Source organism: Dromaius novaehollandiae, chromosome 1, assembly GCF_036370855.1.
Source record: "Dromaius novaehollandiae isolate bDroNov1 chromosome 1, bDroNov1.hap1, whole genome shotgun sequence".
Lineage (NCBI taxonomy): Eukaryota > Metazoa > Chordata > Aves > Casuariiformes > Dromaiidae > Dromaius > Dromaius novaehollandiae.
In genome coordinates, this window is record NC_088098.1 from 126,329,048 (window position 1) to 126,347,613 (window position 18,566).

Sequence of the window (18,566 nt, forward strand, 5' to 3'; positions counted from 1 at the left end):
CCTGATGAATGTGCAGGGTTAAGGCACAGGTAAAATAATTCTCTTGCAAGGGTGAAGAGAGCACAGTACTTCCAATGTTCTTGTATTTACATGTAAGAAAGAAAATGGCTTTAATTGCTTATGAAATAAAAATTAGCATAAAAAACACTTAAGGGGTAGAAGATAAGACAGATGAAATAGCAGAGATAAAAAAGAATACACATCTCTAGCATTATTCATCACATATAAATGAAGTAATATGTTTACCTCAATGAGATAATATGGGACATCCCTAAAAGACAAGTTTAGAGTTTGCTGTAGTGCATTTTAGGAGAGACAGGGACACACCAATATGTTTCATTATTTTAATTCTAAAATATATAACAGTATTCTTGACAACAACTACAAATGAGTTACCAGTCATCTTTGTCCACAAATCTGAAGGTACAGTGCACAGTACAATAATGCTCTGAGAAGGAATGATTTGTCTAAATTTGGGCAGAACTTAACATACTGCAATTCCATTTATTGACACTACTGTTCATATCCAGTAAAATGACTAAATAAATAGCTAGCAACAGATCTGGAGCAGAACAAAGGCAATATGCGGAATACATGATATTCTCTAATTGCTGCAACAAACAACTACATTTGGTTTTAAGCAAACCTCAACAATTAGAACTACCCTTAAAAATACACATTAAGTTCTCAGGAGCAGTAGCACACAGCCATATATTTGTTATTGCCACAAAGTAGAACTGTTGAAATAGCTAATCTAAATAAAGGGTCAAGATGCAAGAAGAGTAAGCTTCAAAAGCAACCCAAAAGCCGCCTAAAAGCAAGTTCAGATTCACTCATGAGTGTCAATATATACAGTATAATTGACACTGTATTATTACCACTAATCAGACAGCATCTGCCAACATTTGATCACAAGACAGGAAATTCATGGGACACAGTGGTAAGGTTCTGCTAGCATGCTTCTCAGTATTGCATACTGAGTTATGGTAAAATACATCACTGCAACTAAAAGTCTTACCATCCTATTTTGGAATTAATCACATGTTTTTATCACTATTTTTATACCCTTCCTAAATGTTAACAGCTCTGCATGTAAAAATAAATAAATAATAATAGTAATTGTAAAATGTAAAAAAACCTGTAAAAAACAGTTTACAAAGTGCACAGACCAGCTCTCAGGAGATGGTTATTTTTGTCATTGTTTTAAAGTGCTAAAAATCAATACTGTGTGTTAGGAAAGTAAAATTTCCATTCTTACCTCATATACATGAAAAAAAGGGGAGCTATTAACTGTTGCATGCTGGCTCTTCCCAGATACTTGAGATAACATTTAGATGCAACGCTTAGTCAGACTGACATACTGAATAAGATCTTCACAGAGGGATTTTGTGATGAAGGCTGATGAACTGAAGAGTGGGTTGGAGGGAAGAGTTCCTATAAAGATTCAGGAGCAACCTTTACTATCTATCTTGTGTGAACCCACAGACCAGACAGCTGTGGAAACAGGACTCTGAGCTCTTTTCTGCACATGGATGAGACACAAAAGTAAAGCCGAACCTGGGTGGCTCTGAAGAGCCTTTCTTTCCATTGACACTAGAGCAAACCCCAGGCAAACTAGTCTCCCAATTAAAGCAAGTGCTTTACAGGCATGAAGCTGGGCAATGTGCATACCCCTCATGAAGCCAAAATTATGCCAGTCTAACTGTAACCCTCCTGTTCCCCCAGCTTATCAATTAGTACTAGTGGATGTTCAATGGCTGCTCTGCTGTATAGTTGACTCTTTGCAGAAGATAATTTATTGGAGCTGACAGGACCTAATCAGGCAGGAAAAGAAAGAACAAGAAATAATATATAAAAATGCTTCTTTCACTCTACCTTAGCATAATCTATATTGGAAGAGACACAGAACAATAAGCTTCCTATCTAATGCATCATGATCAAAACATACTCACCATCCCAATTCCATAAAACCGTCTTCTAACCATCCAGCTAGGAAAGCAAGATCAAGACATGATGTCTAAAAGGCATTTATGGAAGGCAATGGCACTCAGATTTGCACAGGAAGGTGGCAGTGGTGCCCCTCATAGAGTCTTTGCAGCTTTTCTGGCACCCTCACTCAAATGGTAACACAATGAAGGTGGAGGAGATGGGGAGGCCATTTCACTCTACTTTAGGCTGCTTTTGGTGTCTGAACATGCAAGTGAGAACATCAACATTTAGAAGCCTGAAGTCTCCATAGAGTTGACAAATTGAGTAGGGAAGCTCTACTTGAGCTCTCTGCTTCCAGAGAGCAAGTCTGGGTACCAAAGTCTGACGCCAGGGCTCTGACAGCCCTCAACACCAGCTTTTCTTGATGGATCCTGGCAATAACCACACTGTCTACAGAGGTATTTACTGATCCCACTTGATATTTTACAGTGATAGTTGTACCTTTACTTTTCTTTAATGGATCAAACCCTCAGAATCTAAGCACAAGGGGGAACAAAAAAGTTAGCAGTGAAAGCCCCGTAGTTACATTGCTAGAAAAACACACATCCCAGTAAAATGCACTGTTTCACATTTTCAAAACCCACTGCACAGAAGAGATTCTTCTTCACTGAAACAGCTTCACTTATTCAGGACTGTCAGGAGAAATAATTTGGAAACAACAGCTCTGCTGTGTCTAATTATTCAGGACAGGAATTTATGAATTTGTGGCTAATTTCTCCTAAAAATTAGCCTTGAATAAACCATTTGTGCATCTTCAATACCACAAAATACAATACAAAAGGAAGGTTTTAGCCCAGTTCCTGGCTTTCTGTCTTTTTGCTCAGCCTGGTAACGCACAGCACATGATGACACACAATTATAGGCAATTAATTCAAGTATCTGGGAAACATGAAATCACATCTGCAGTTAATCATCTTGTGCTTTTTCTAAACCATGGATCATTTTTGTAAAGGAAAAGAACAGAGACGTAAGGGATACAATTAAATATGACATTTTCCACACATCGAACGATTTCTACAAATGTATCAATAACACCATAAAACAGCAAAGCTTTGCAAATTACCCTAGTGTTTATACCAATGTTCATCATCTCTCTGAGGCTTATTTGGGGCAAAGTATGATACATGCCATATGATTCAATAATGCAGAATTGTCCCTGCTAACCTGGGAGGCAATTTCACTGTGATATTCCAAATCCCGTCAGTGGCAAGCAACACTCTCTTGGCTGAAATGACTTCCCACTTTAAATTGTTCCTTTCATATGCTGAACTTCAGATGACACAGAGTCTATTCATAGTCTGGCCTATACTTTTAGAAAACTCAGAGTGACATTTTGGCCCTACAAAAGGAAATGGCAGGACTTAAAGCTAGCATACAAGCTAGGTGACACTTTGCAGATGAGTACATTCATCATGAACTCTAAGTTGGGGCCAAAAAGCAGGGGTAAAATGGGCAGAAGCTGAAGTAAAGCATAGACTCTTTCCTTTCAAAGCAAGATTAGATTTAGCTAAAATGATAATGCTTAAAAGCTTAGAAAATATCATTAAAAATTAGCCAAAAATCTTACACTCCATGTTAAGTGAAAGGTTTAGTTCAAAATTATTTTAAGCTTTTCATCTTGGTGAGAGAAAAAGGCTTCCATTCTGGGGTCCAGCTTGGAGCCTTTTTGCATTTACCCAGTTTCACCATCAAAATGAAACAAAATAAAACAAAATTGCACAATGTTTCCCTACAACTCTAACTGGGATTTTATCCTGAAGAATCACATTCTTCAGCTTTAACAAGCTTTATCTTTTTAAACCAACTTCCAGCAAATGAAAACCAAGCTTGTGCCTCCACGTCAATATAATGTTATTAACTACAAAATAAATGTTGGTTTGTGGTAAGCCTCCAAGACAACGCAGACTCTGATTCTGTTAGAGAGAGAGGTAGTTTAGGTGGCAAAAGTTAGGATTGCTTTTAGTTTGAGGATCCTGATGTAGAAAAACTAGCATTTAAAGAAAGATTGTTATTAAAAAGAAAGATCATAAAATGCATTCGCTGAATATTTGTGCTCTAATTTAGTATTTCACAGCATTTGTGGCATAAGATGAAAAACAGACTAAAAATAGATTAAACCTGTTTCACCACCTACTTCGAGGAAGATTTGGGAAGAAAATACTTTACTCCATAAAGAAGGAAAATGAAGTCAGTTTTCTTGAGCAACTACTGATTTTGGTTTTGAATTTGAGATTCCTTAAAGGAACTTCCTTTTCAAAGATGTCTCAGTAATTTCTGAAAATCAAGGGTCTCAAACTAGGCAATCAGTACCTTGAATGACTGTTTAAAATCATATCAGAGTTTTAAAAGTGAATACTTACAAACTAACAGATCTGCTTTATTAAAACTAAGGTGCTTTTTGTAACAAAAATTAATAAAAATAATTTTATTTGGTGACATTAGGATCTTAAAACACTGTTTTTAAGATACTCTACAGTTTCAAGCCACTCAAACTAAAACATCTTCAAACCAATATAAAACATCTTCAAAAAAAGGAACAGACATTAAATTTTATGGTTTGGGATTCAGCTCTTTATCATTATCCAGTCTTGCAAATAGACATCTGCTGTCCTTGAAAAAGATTTTAGGCCTATGTTATCATGGTACTACTACTGGTTAAATGTAACAGTAGTTCACAAAAGGTATTCAAAACAGCATGCTCTTCAGATATGACTTGCACAAGTCTCCAGAGCAGGGCAGACTTAAGAAGGTAAAAAGATCACTTTAGGAAACAAAGTGTCAAAATTACTATTAACCACAAGAGTTGGTCAGCAAGACCAATGACTGAATTGGCCAAAACCCACTTTTATCATTAAATCCACTGTTAACAGGAAGAAGTTTAGGCGAAAAATCTTATTTTGGTTGATAATGTGCTTGGGCATGCCTGAAAAGGATTCGACCCATTCAGAGAAATTCCACAGCTGTGCAAAGCATTCTGGCATGTCTTTATTTATGTCACTTTATTAAATGTTCTGTTGAATCAAGGTCTTAGCTCACTATGCACAAAACCAGCATGTGTTTCATCTCAGTGACTCATCAGGTGGGACAAACATGTGAACATCTCCCCTTTGTTCAATGACGTCTGAAGATCTTGGCTAGAACTATCAACTGAATGAACAACATAATAATACCACGTTGTTCTGGAAATTGTTTGGGGATTGTTATGAATTATTTTCATTAGAGGCTCTTTGATCACAGTGAATCAAATCTGCCTTTTACACAGTGCACTAGCATAACCAAAGAATGCCAGAACATTGGCACTTTAAACCACTACATCTGCTGCCTATTTCTAGTGGGCAGCACAGCACATTGGCCTTCCTTAGGGTGCTGCTTGATCCTAAGCCTGCCATCCAGCACACTGCATACCCTGATGAATAAATGTGAAAAAGAAATGTTGTTCTCCTTCAGAACACTGTGGCTTCTCATCTTTCAAATACCAGAATACAGACTTGTTATGAATCTGCTTGTACTGTGTCATTTGTGTCTTTTAGGCCATTTCTGACCCAGAATGAAATACATAAAACAGTCATTACTTGTCAAATGAGTAACTAGAGAATTTGATCACTCCATGTTCCCCACAGAGCCATTCATCGGCTCTACACCACTCACCGAAACAGAGAAAGCTCAGTTTGATCTCTGTACAAGGTCAAATTCTCACTGGTTTCAGGAGGAAAATAATCTGTCCAAGAAGCCAGGGTTAAAAACGTGTGCATGAAAGTGAAGAATGCATTAAAATTTCACTCGGAGCCTTAATATCCAAGGTAATGTGTGTAACCCTTACCCACTTTCATATGGGCAAAGTTACAAGAGTCTGAACACCACTGAAACCATGAGCACTTGTGGTATCCCTCTGTAGTTAAGAGTCTTTCAGAGTCTGCGTTTCTTTCAGAGTCTGCGTTTTCCCATACTGGATCTCAACATTAATATCCCCTCCACAGGAGCTCCAGGACTGTCAATCATCTTCTGCCAGAGGTGCTGCTCTTCCCCTTGAGAGTCCATCCAGTCAACCTCCTTGCCATTACTTACACCTGGCAATTGCAAAAAGATAAGGAATTTTGGCATGTTAGTAAAGAGTTACTTAATGTCCTTGTTCACTTGCTCCAACAGTGTTTATGAAGATGACACACTTATATCTGTCTAGCGTGTTATACTGAAAATAGTTGTCCTTTTCTGCATTTCTTCTTAAGGAGAAAAGAGCAGTAGCTCCTGTAAAGCACCAGTTTGTCATAAAACTCTGTTGTGGCATACAGGTAGAGGCACATAAAAATCCTCGTCATGGCTCTGTACCACAGGCAACTTTCTCCTAATGAAGGCATAATGGATACACAGCTCTTCCGGATTACACTACTGTCAGCTGAAAGGCTGTGCTGGGCAAAAGCAGTCTTCTCCTTCTCACTGGGATGTTAGTAAGTTTCCAAGGTATTTTCAGTTCTTCACTTACAAGAAGTATAATTGGGCACCAAATTTTTGTCTCTCACTTAGTGGAGGAAAGAACTAAATTATCTACAGGGGACATGTTGCCTTCTTTCCTTTTCTAGTTTCCCATAATTCGCATATACTTCTTACTCAATAACATTTATATCCCTCATATACATAAATCACTTGGGAGGGGAGGGAGAGCAGAATAAAAAAAAGTAATCCCCAGCCAAATGGGACCTTACCGCTTCCGGTGCTCAAACGGACACCTCCCAGAAAGATATTACTGAAGAGTGACTCCTTGTCCCACACAGTCAGCTCGAGGCAGACGTTACGTATATCCCTGGAACTCAAGCCACTAAAAGCAAAGGTATGATTCCACTGGGGGTTCACACTCTTTTTTATTATGGGAGTTTTGTGTTTTGTAGCTTTGTTGTCATCTGGGAGCAGATATCTGGGAGATAAAGGAAAGTCAAATAGTAGGTGGGATATCATGCAATATTCACAAATTACAGTCGTGTTGGCTCAAATAGAATCAGGAGCCCATTTTCCCACTAAAATTAAATTAAGCATTTATGTGAAGTGCACGTTTTGCATTTGGGCTCCATTTCTTCTTACATTTATAATGTCTGTATTACCAACAGAAACTGAACTTAAGTCTCCTTTCCCCAGGTGTAGGGTATTAGCCATAAACTTTTTATTTCAGTGAGACTAAATATAGACAGAATCAAAGTAATGTTGTCTAGCTGGCGCCTCTGGAGTCATCTAGTCCGGCCTCCCACTCAGAGCAGGACAAGAAGGTCCTCCAGGTGGAAATGGAAAAGACTGATAGGGAGCACTTTGAATTGCCTAATGCCCTATTGAATGAAGAAACACTAAAGCTGCGAAGTCTGACAAGCTTTCCACATCTTACTTTTCATGAAGAATTCCTTTAGTCAAACTAAACAAACTTAACACTCTAGTTTCAAAATCAGAGGACTGTACAAATTTTCATAGTCTGTACCTTCACCTTCTTTAGCAAAGCTAATGGAATAACTATGTGGTTTCACATAAATACTAAAGGGTCAGACATACAGACAAATTACATCACTTGACCTTGATCAGTATTCATGTGCATGCTTGTACTTAACAAGCATGAGCTAATTCACTGCAGCTTAATTTGTTTTTAAAGCCGGCTAAACTACGTTAAATTAGCTCGCGTTAGTCTCAAGCTAATAGTGCAAATCAGACAGCTGCAGCACCTCAACTGACGGCTGCAGCACCTCAACTGGTTCACAGATCATGTATTTGGCCGTGACACGAGAGACACCAATAGTCCAAGGAAAATAGACTCGTGTTCCACTGTGCTGAATAATCCACGTCAGCAATAACAGACACCACTAACCAAAGATAGCCCAGAGAATTACTGGCAACACATTGATACTGCTAATACAAAAAGGCTTTGACTACATTTTCTCCCTGAAGTCTGTTGCAAGCTCCACATGGAAACAAGCAGCAGTAGGATTTTACAATCTATCTTAAGTAAAAGGAAATGCCCTCACATATACCAGGAAAGGAGAGATGGCACAAGAAAACAAATGTGTAGTAAGAATAGGCTCAGTCTTTTTCTATATGAAGTCTCTGAGCTTACTGATAGTTTGATGCACACTACGAGATCAAGATTAATTGTCAGCTCTGCCAAGGAATGAGTGTCACTTTTTTTCTATGGACACCATTTAGTAAGAACACTTAAAACATTACTAATGAACTAGAGCATATCTAAGACACAGCAACTCTGAAAGCTAGCATTGTGAGTAAAAGCTAGCAAACAAATGTTTTAAGCTATTTGGTATTTTCTCTATTTAACACCTTAAATGCATACATTTTTGAGGAATTCAATATCATGATGCACACAGGATTATGTTCATTTTATTCAAACATAATTATGTCCTGCATCTAGCATTTTTATATAGTCTGGATTTTGAATGTCCAATACAAAATGTGTATTTCTACGCATACACATGCATATAGGCATACAAGTGACACAAAGCTTAAATTTTTCAAAATGATGTATCTTTAAAATCAAATCTCAAAGCTGTAAGTGCAGAATTTTTAAAAGTCTTCTGTCAAAGAATGTGTCTCATTGTTAACATTTAACAATTAGAGTTATGATATTTCTGTTTAAAATCAACGATAAACCTGTTGGGAACCCTCAGTGTTCAAATACGTTCCTTGACATCATACTACATGCTAAAGAGCTTTTCTAATAAGCATTAGGAAAAGAAATCTACTTTTAGTACAAGACAGAGAAATCTTTTCTCAGTTAGTATATGTAGTTGAATCACAATAGAATTTGCTCACGCACATCATGAATTTTCACTTTCTGCATACTTCAGGTGACATCCATTAGAAAGAACCTCAGCCGGACAGAATATGCCAGCTTTCATAGGTGCTCTGCCCTTTGTAATTTTACAAGGAATCCAAACAGACTTGTATCTTCCTGAAAACAGGTTCTTACTCAAAAGATAGTCTGGCCATTCCTCCTAGTTAAAAATAAATATTGTTTCACTTTCCTGGAAACGTAAATGCTGTCAAATCAAAGGTCATCTCCTGTGTCTGAGTCCTAACTTACAACTTGCCTTCAGGAATGACGGATAATCACCTAGCTCTCTCTCCTGACTGAATAGAAGTGTTTTCTTGTACCAAACATAATATTCTATAATAACCTGCACAATAATACACTGAATACAAATGTATGAATGAAATGAGTGATATGAATAGCATACTGGTTCTTGACTGAGTCCAGATACAGTGATATTTAACCATTTGGGCAACTGATACCTTGCTGCCTCTATCCCACAACATCCTCCTTTTCAGCATACCATTCCAAGGTGCCAGTTGCATTTCAGGACTCACACTCCATACACACATATATACATGTACTGAAAAAAGTGGGGTGAGACAAAGAATAATTCAGTGCAGTCATTAAAAAAATGAGGAGGGGAAGAAAAAAAAAAAAGCACAGACCCTTTCACAAAAGTGTCAGATGTGCCTCCTGATTTTACCGCTGTTAAATTCTTAGCTTCTTTGATGAGGACTTCTAATATACCTCCAGATGGCAGGTGACAGTCTCTCTTTTTTCCTTTTTTAAAGCTCTTCTTTCCTACACACAAAACAATGTAGCAACATCATCATCAAAAATTAAACACTGCAAAACTGATTTGGAAATGTAAATCTCTTTGGCTAGATTCCTTCAATCATTTCCTTCAATGGAATTAAAGTATTTCTTATGAGAAGACCCTGATGCTCCACAGTGGAGAAACAGCAACGCAGGAGTGGGAAATCACTCCATATTTGATTAAGAACTTGGCCACATAACTACTAGTCCTTGCTGGACACAACAGGGCGCCCTATTTGAAGTCCTTTTCAAATACAAATATTTGTGGATTACTACGCTGAATGCAAAGAACTGTCATGTCCTGTAAATTCTTTCTCCACTAAAAAGCTTTCTCCACTAATGTTAAGGCAGGCCTGCACCACAAGCAAAGTGTAAATCCTCTGTTGCAAAGCTTAAAATACATAAATATGCATGTGTTCCTTTTACTAAAGATGCTTTGCTCCTTGGAGACCATGACAAAGGACTCCGTGCTCACTGACACATTTCTGCATTTTAACAGCAGCATGAGGACACGTATACTTGCTGCTGCTGTGGATTCTAAGAGGCTTATCAGCAGGGATCATACACTGATCAGAGATGAAAACATCAGAAAAAAAGATTAGGAGTGATGTTAAAATGTTATTAATTCAAAAAAATGCCAGAAGTGTATATCTGAATTTTTCAGACAACGATTAGCTTTTAACAGGGAATGCCCTGGAATTTACTGCTAGCAAAGGGAATGTCACTTGCCAAAACAAAACAAAACAAAAGCTAATACACCTATCAAATGCCAATACCGAAAAGCAATACTGTCACTAGAACAGACTCCTCTTGGGCTACCTGTCTTGGCACATTCATGTGCAGAGGCTGAGTTTACTGATTACTGTTCCACATGCTACTACAAAGCAAACAGTTTTATTTTTTTAACTTATTTAGTTTTATTTTGCCCTGTTCATTGCTGATGAAAATAATGGTTTACCCAAAACAATTCAAATAATATTTTACAAGATTGGATTACAGGAGTAATATGGCAAAACTGAGCAGAAATAAAGCAATGTGAAAAAGGGTGAAAACAAGGAGATATGTATGCTTAAGGACAATTAAGCAAGAGGAAGTCTATTACTCTATGAGAAGTCTATTACTCTATGAGAAGTCTATTACTTTGATCAGCTACACACTGTATATAACTAGTTGAACAATGACCACACAGACTATGATTTAGAAGATTTCTTTTTTTGTGGCTCTCCTCAATTGTATTATTCACCATCTGAGCTTTTTTTAGTTAGATCACAGCTATGCACCAACACTTGACTGTGCACACCCATCTCCCCTTCCCTCTCCTTAAGTTTTATGTAAGAGAAAGGAACAGAGCAGGAGAAACACGCAGTTTGAATTTCCACAGATGAAGGCAACAAATACATTTAAGTACGTTTTCAGTCTTCTCTAATTCCATTACTTAGACCTAGGTGAGGATTTTTAATATGCAGAGGGATGTTATCATATGCTGCCAGCAAAGTCTGGTTTACCTTGAAACTGCCCTAGAGGAAGCATTAGGTTTCTCTCTGGGGGAATGTAACGTAAAACAACTGTCAGTTCTCCTTTATACTGAAGCCCAACATCTGTTGCAACCTCCACCTGACAGAAAAAACAGAAATCCATTTAAGCATAAATATTTACCTTCTCCATTTAATTTTATTTTGTTTTACCAATAAGCGGTTATAAATGCTTCTTAAATACGTCAAGATATACCACACCACTTTCATATTAGACATTCCAGAAGAAATACAATCACATTTTAGAAAATTTTATGAACTAGGGAATACAAGATCTCAGATCACATGGCATTAGACACTGATTGGTGAGATACCTAGCATGAAGGAGTGAAGAAAAACTCACAGCAAACAATCAGAAGGAAACGTAAACTTATTTCAGAAACATAAACTCTAGCTAATTTAAGATGACACTCTGATGCCCTTATTTACACCAATTAGTATTTTAATCCCTAGCTAGTTTCACATATTTTAGAAGAGTCACTCTTGAATGGAGGTGCAGGGAACTAGGGGCAGGGAACAGGGGAGGAAGAGAGCAGAATCCAGCTCTGAACTAGAAAAGATTCTTGAAAACTAATGTTATTCCCAGTGTCCTTCTCCTTTTCTACCCAGACATTATTTCTGCATCTTCTTGTTTTATAAATGCAGAAAGAATGCATTCAGTACTCTTCAGCACATCCTTGTTAAAAGAATATTAGGCTTTCACTGACATTTGCTGAACTTCTATTTACACTGTAAGAAGTTAGAAACCAATTAAAAAAAATAGATGCAACACAGATAATGTGATATGACAGTGAACACTGACTTCTCCTAGAAAAATAAAATGCAGTGGAAAAGAAATCCTATATATTTACAGTAGCAATCAGGTCCGAGAAAAACTAAGCCTAACCTTGATCAATGATATCCACTAATGGAGGTGAGACTACCCATGTGTTCATGTTTCTGTACACATTTTAGTGCTCAAGCTTGGGTGCAAACACACTAATCTTCTTGACGCCTCACAGACCGAGAACGTGTATAGAGAGTGCCCTGGAATGCTGTGAGAGACACACCAAGGTACCATACAGGCATTCAAGGAACTGTGTGTGAATGAATGCTTCTGATTAGTGTCAGTATTTCTCTGAAATGGGTTTGGCTTGTTTCCCAGCTCCCCAGCATGGGCAAAATTCTATTATCAAGAGAAAACATAATGAAAAGCAAACTCAGAAATACATATGGCACAGAGTCAGCACTGCCTTTATATCATAGACTGAAGGCTAAAGCACTAGCCACATTCAGTAGGGTTAAGCCTTATCTGTTCATATTGAGATGGGACTGGGAACAAAGGGATTTTAGTGATAATAGCACGGTCCTTTTGTGACCTGGAGGCACTTCTACAACACCACAAGTATTCCTGTGCTGGCTCTGAAAAACACGGTCCTGTCTCCAGCAATGTCTGGTGCCCCTTACTACAGTAAGGGACAAAAGAAAACCTGCAGTAAATGGCTGTGGAATAATTTGTGCAACAGGAAACCATCATCTAAATCTTCCCTGTCAGGCAGATCATCTGTGGTCTAAATTATGTAGGTTAGCATCAAATTTCCCATAAAGGTGTCAATGATTATTTTTTCTGCTTTACTGATGGGCACGTAGTGGTACAGGTTCTTATCTCAGGAACAATTTGTCAACCCTCCCCCCACAAAACTATACATAACACAGCTCTAGGCTCTGCCTTCCTCTTCAACCACAAAACTATTTTTTCTTCTTTTTCGGATTCAACCACAGTCTTCTTGATAAAAGCCCATTCAACACTCATGGAAGAAACAGGTCTTAAAATCTCCAAACTTTTCACTAAAGCAGCTCAACAGAACAAATAAAGTGCTGCAATAAAGCCCCACAAACGTTTCATTGACATTCCTTTCAGTATTGGGCAGTTCAAACGGGAGAACCACATGTAACTTGCATGGGTATTAACCTGCACGTTTTTAATTTCAAAATGCAATAATTTATCAATCAGAAATAAAACTCTCTTTGCTAATCAGCAATCTTAGCGGCACTTCAAGTTTAGTAACATTATTTGTAACAACTTAGGAGGCAGACAAGACCTAGTCTGTGCTTGTTTGCCTTGGTAAGAAAGAATGAGTTCAGAAGTCCATTTAATGGGTTTGGAAATAATCAGACTACACCTTCCAGTTGGAAGAGCTGAAATCCTTAGCACCTCATTACTTTTTTCCTGAGCAACAGCGCTTCACAATTTTTTTTTTTTTTTTTTGGTCAGGAGTAAAAAAAAGACATCCATATCCCTCCCCCCCACACACACCCCCAAGATTGAAATGAGACAACAATGAGATTACTGCACGATAAGAAGCTCAATTTCATGCAGACGTTGCATACAAACTGTAAGTAAAACAAATACAAAATGTGTATCTTAATGTTGTAATGGTCAATGCTAAGTAGCAGCAACAGTGACGCCAGCCAGCGCTACTACAGAAATGTAGCAGAGAATTCTACTCCAAGAGCTGACCCAAAAGAAGCATATTACCATGAAACAAGTCTGATGGGAGTTTTGCAAATGGGCTTTATGGCTTGAAGGAAAGATGGTACAAGCTTTATCTGGATACAGTGCTGACTATGTTTAACATCATTAGTCACTTTCTCTTCCTGGTATCTCATGCCCTTTTTGGGCCACGAAGCAAGAGCTGGTCACCCTCACAAACAAAGCTGACCTGGCAAACAGGAAATGTTCTTTCTTCCACCTCTAAAATGTAAGGGGCGGGAGTCTTACAGAAGGGACTGATTTTCATATGCATCTTCTGGCAAATTGTCTACTGAAGTATAAATTTGGGACAGTTTAGACTAGAAGTATGCCCCACAAAGTGCCATATCTGGAAATTATACAGCAATCAGATCCATCGAGGGAAGATGCAAATCAAACACTCCCTCCTACAAACCCAAAACATAACACTATTCCCTTAAATGTTATGAACACAGAGCAAACAAGTCATCTGAGCCTATCTCCACACCACTTGTAGTACAATCTTGGATTATTCTACAACAAGAGAAATACACTTTCTGAAACGGCAATCTAAATCACCGCATTCTTGAGGATTCTGGATGCTATAGCAGCTAGCAGCTCAGAAGCCTTTAATCCTCAAGTTTACAATAGCTCTTTGAATCTCTTCCAAAAATAAACACACTGGCCTTTGCCAAAGCAGGGGGTGCCCTAAGGCCAGAAGTCCTCAGATCCTTAGCTAAGTACAATGCAAGACCTATTTCACAGAGAAACTGAATTGCATGCTAAGCAGCCTTATCTAGTGCCTTCCCAAGGTGAATAAGAGATTAAGAAGAAACTTTGTTACAGCTGAAAAGTGTGAAGTACTTTGAACTGAAACAAAAAAGGCCTATTTCTTTACTAGACTGTTAGAGATCAGACAGGAGGGAGTGGTAGCAAAGTTCTCTGTTTCATGTAAAGAATAGTTTTCTGTCCTAGGTAATTTTTCCACAGCAATTTATTATGAGGTAGACTTATACTTTATTTAAAATGTGCTTTTTAAAGTAGGCATTCATATATAAAGTCTTCAAGAAGACTTTAAAAGCAATATGTTTTGACTGAATAAAGAACAAATACTATTTTTATTGCTATATTAGACAATCATAAAGTCGCCATTTTATAAACATGCTCCAAAGGAAAAATAACTTAGCCTCATTAAATTTGCTTCAGTGCAGTCCCATTTGCCCCTGGAAATCCTTACCTTGGGCTGGAGTACAAACCACTCATCACCCTGATTATCAAAGTTCCAGGAATCAAATGGAATTTCCACCTCTCCAAGGAAGCTGTTGCGTCCAAACCTGTCATAGTGCCAGACAGAAAGCTGTAGGGTCCTGGTTTCTAGCTGCGTATGACTGATGACATACTACCAAGAGAAAAACAGAAAACGGAACTCTCAGAATAAGCATAAATAATAGTTTCTGTGGAGTCTTTTACAGCTATAATTAAACTTCACACAACCCACAGCAGCTAATAAATGATGCATGAAGGAGAGATTTGTTTTCTTTACAAAGATTTCTCTATCTAAAAAGCTCAAAGGCAACTGCTAACTGTAATTGTTTTCTCTGCAGTCTGCATCCACAGGTAATTAATGCTACTGTTATTATTGTGGCTTTTCTGTATTACTTACGGGGTATTTATTGCTATAAAGGAAATTGTGATGCTTAAAACTATCCTCCTGGTTTTTTGTTATAGTTTATATACAAGAAACAGATTAACATAAAAGTTTAGTTTGTAAGAAGGAACCTATTACATTACCCATTAAGGTCCCTTCATCCCTAAGGAGAATCTACTGTACACTGCTTTCTAGAAGCAGTGCCCTCCTCTCCTCTTCAATTGTACCTTACTAACTTTTCAAAAGCCTGCATTGTTATGAAAACTATTAATCCTGTATCTGCAAAGTGTTCATCAAAAGTTTAAAAGTTAAAAAAAAACTCCTCTAAAGAAACATTTTATTCTAGCAAATACACAGAAAATTATAAACATCTGGAATTCTAGCGTTGTACACTCTCCTTTTAGTAAAAGGCCCATTAATTCCATGAAATTCACCCTGCTCTTAGTTTTAGCTGAGGAGACCCAGATGTCTTGTTTTTTGCATCAGGAACAAGGTCTGGACACAGACATATATCCTCCAGAAGCTGACACAGTTAAGTCAGTTGGCTCTCCACACAAGTAGGCTATTCATATATACATATGTCTAAGATGCTTAATCCTAGATGTCAACAGCTACAGTGTGAGAGCTGTGATATTTAGCCACAAAGGAATAAAAGTCAGAGAGGGAAGGTTTTTCATTGTTCTTTTTAACACTAACAACAGTTGAGACAAATGAATTTAACTCTTTCTCATCTACCAATAATTGAAGTAAGCCCTCTTTTTCAGCAAGCTGCAAGGTCCTATCTTCGCAGAGTTCCATACTAGCAAACGTTTAATATTAAGTACGTTTCTTGCTAATTAGAGGCTAACACATTTTTTTCCCCAGTTCAGACAAGACTTAACTTTACCACAAAGCATTTACAAATGACGCTATAGAAGAGGGTCTCCCTTGGCAAGCAGTCTGGCCAGAAGAAGTGTGTGCAAGTCTGTAAAATGACTTTATAGCCAGGTTAGGCCAAGTATACTGGCCAGGGAACATCTATTAGTCTTTATTATAAGAAACTTGTTAAAAAATTTCTGAAATTATTAAAAAAAAGTTTCAGGAAAAACTAGAAAGAGTTTTTGGCTTCATAACAACTGGTTGGGATGAGTCTCATCAACTGACATGCAGCAGAATCACGAGTAGCCTTGCAGTCCAGATGCCAGAGAGGCAGCAAGCTGGGCAATCAGCAACTCTACCATTCCCACCTGCACCCCAGAGTCAAGGAGGTAAATAAGCTGCTCCTGAGGAGCATAAAATAGTTTAGCCTCTATAGGCTGGACTCAGGTGAGAGGTAAAGAAGCCAAGAGGGTCAGTTCCATTGGCCCTCAAGGAAGTAATCTCTCATCATTCTCTTTTGCAATAGAAAATGAATGCAACTACAGCTTTTCAGGAAGGCAGCTAGTGAAGCTATATTTGGCATTTTCCTGACAAAGTCATTTCTGCTTAAAAAAAAAAAAATTAAATTCTCCCTAGAGAAATTTAAATCTTACTGCCAAAGGGTACTTTCTCTTAAAAATCACTTAGATGTGAAGTTCTAAGCCAGCTCTACTTCAGCATCATTTGGTAACTTGGACAAGGCTTGAAAAGTCTTTAAGGTGCTTTTAACAACTCTGACTTTAGGTTAGATGGGGATATCAATACAATAGATCTAAGGAAGAAGCAAACAAAGGTGTTCCCTCAATGCTAAAAGCCAGAAATTACAGCTTATAGGACTACTACATGTTTTCGCTTAAATACTTTCCTTTTGAGGCATATTTTCCAAATTCTAACCTCCATACTGAAACACTGCTAGAAAATGTCTGCAAGCATAAACAGAACATTCATCACAGCTTATGAGAGAGACACTGTTCTCACCTTGAGCGTTTCATTAAACTCTGGATTAGTGCTGTTACTTTTAATTTTGGTCTTGCGTTTACTTTGGCGGGATTTATCAGGTAAAAGGTATGCTTTGACATAGCTGCAGATCAAGAAGTAAGTTATTAGTAAGGAATAAAAACAACCAGTTTGAACTACGACCTGCCAATGCTGCATTAGAAACATAAATGAGGAAATTAATTCTGGCAGACTAACTCATATACATATATAAGAGAGAATGTGTGAAGCTGGCAAAGGTATGGTCTTTATCTACAAACACACAGTCGTATTATGCTGTTAGGACCAAAATAACAAAAGGACAGAGCTAAATTAATTTACTCATCCTCAGAAACATGGAAAGCTTTCCTAACACCCTTTCTGATATTTCACTATTGACTGGGTATACATGCCAATATATGCAATGAAAATATAAGAGAATGAAAAACTGATATATTACATATCTGCAGTAGTAGACATTATTAGAGACATTAATTATTACTTTCTGATATATGAGGGAATTTACACATCATACTGAAAAGTGTAACGAGAAGTTCTCAGAAGACTCAGTCTTTACAAAGCAGCTCTACGGATGCATGAAACCGCAAAGCAATCTCCCTCTCTCCATCCAAAACATTATCTCTCTCATATACTTCAGTTTTTGTTCTAGAAGTAAGATATTAACTCAGTCTCCTTGTTCATTTATATTTTTCACCCTTCTGCAGAGACTGCCAGCAGAGAGGTTGATAATTAAGTAACTTTATAGTTTCCCGCAATGTTGCCCTAAGAAACATACTGAAAATGCATTTCCCACAATGAATCCAGAAATAACCATCGCCAAAATGCTGGCTTGTAGTAACTTGATCCTGTGAGTTCTCAAGCTTGGTATCACTCCACCAGCCTCTGTCCCTTGCTGCCCTACAGGCAGCTCTGCAACAAAGTGGAGGTCACCCCTAGCAGAGTCTAGAAAGAAATTCTTCTCTGTGCTTACGGATCTGTCCTTTGCTTCTTCTCATCTGCCACAGCCAAGTTTCTGCAACTTTTCACCAGGATGTTGAGAGCACCTGTTTTGTAGCTGTAGTTGATGTGAAGAAGGATTTCACCACTGACTTTCACATTGCCATAGTCACCAGTTTCACTATATACACTCAGCATGCTGTTAATGCTAGTCTGGAGGGGGAGAACAAAAGGACTTAGAAGCTTAAACAAATTATTCTTTTCCCGAATCTGCGTTTTCATACAGCCACAGTCCTGCAATATTGTGACACTTGTTAGGACTTGCTATGAAAACAGATATATCAAAGAATGGAAACACCACTTGCTTCTATTTGCTGTAAAAAGAAATAAAAAAAAATATACTTAATCATAGCTGAACCATCTAGAGAGTAGATTCTTTTTTTACATCTAGGACTCTAGATGGAT

At 37.8% G+C, this 18,566-nt stretch overlaps 1 protein-coding gene across 3 annotated transcripts in view; it reads right to left on the bottom strand.

Moving 5' to 3' along the window:
* Positions 1–330: 330 nt before the first annotated feature.
* Positions 331–18,566, bottom strand: part of SYTL5 (synaptotagmin like 5) — a 66,707-nt gene continuing 48,471 nt past the window's right edge. For all 3 annotated transcript variants that reach the window (XM_064497718.1, XM_064497712.1, XM_026104121.2), the window contains 7 exons: positions 18,136–18,314; positions 17,148–17,250; positions 14,862–15,023; positions 11,107–11,215; positions 9,451–9,586; positions 6,690–6,898; positions 331–6,056 (listed from right to left, as the gene is read on the bottom strand). In XM_064497718.1, coding sequence (XP_064353788.1) covers positions 5,914–6,056; positions 6,690–6,898; positions 9,451–9,586; positions 11,107–11,215; positions 14,862–15,023; positions 17,148–17,250; positions 18,136–18,314 — 1,041 coding nt within the window. In that variant the 3' untranslated portion in view covers positions 331–5,913. The remainder of the gene's footprint in view (positions 6,057–6,689; positions 6,899–9,450; positions 9,587–11,106; positions 11,216–14,861; positions 15,024–17,147; positions 17,251–18,135; positions 18,315–18,566) is intronic.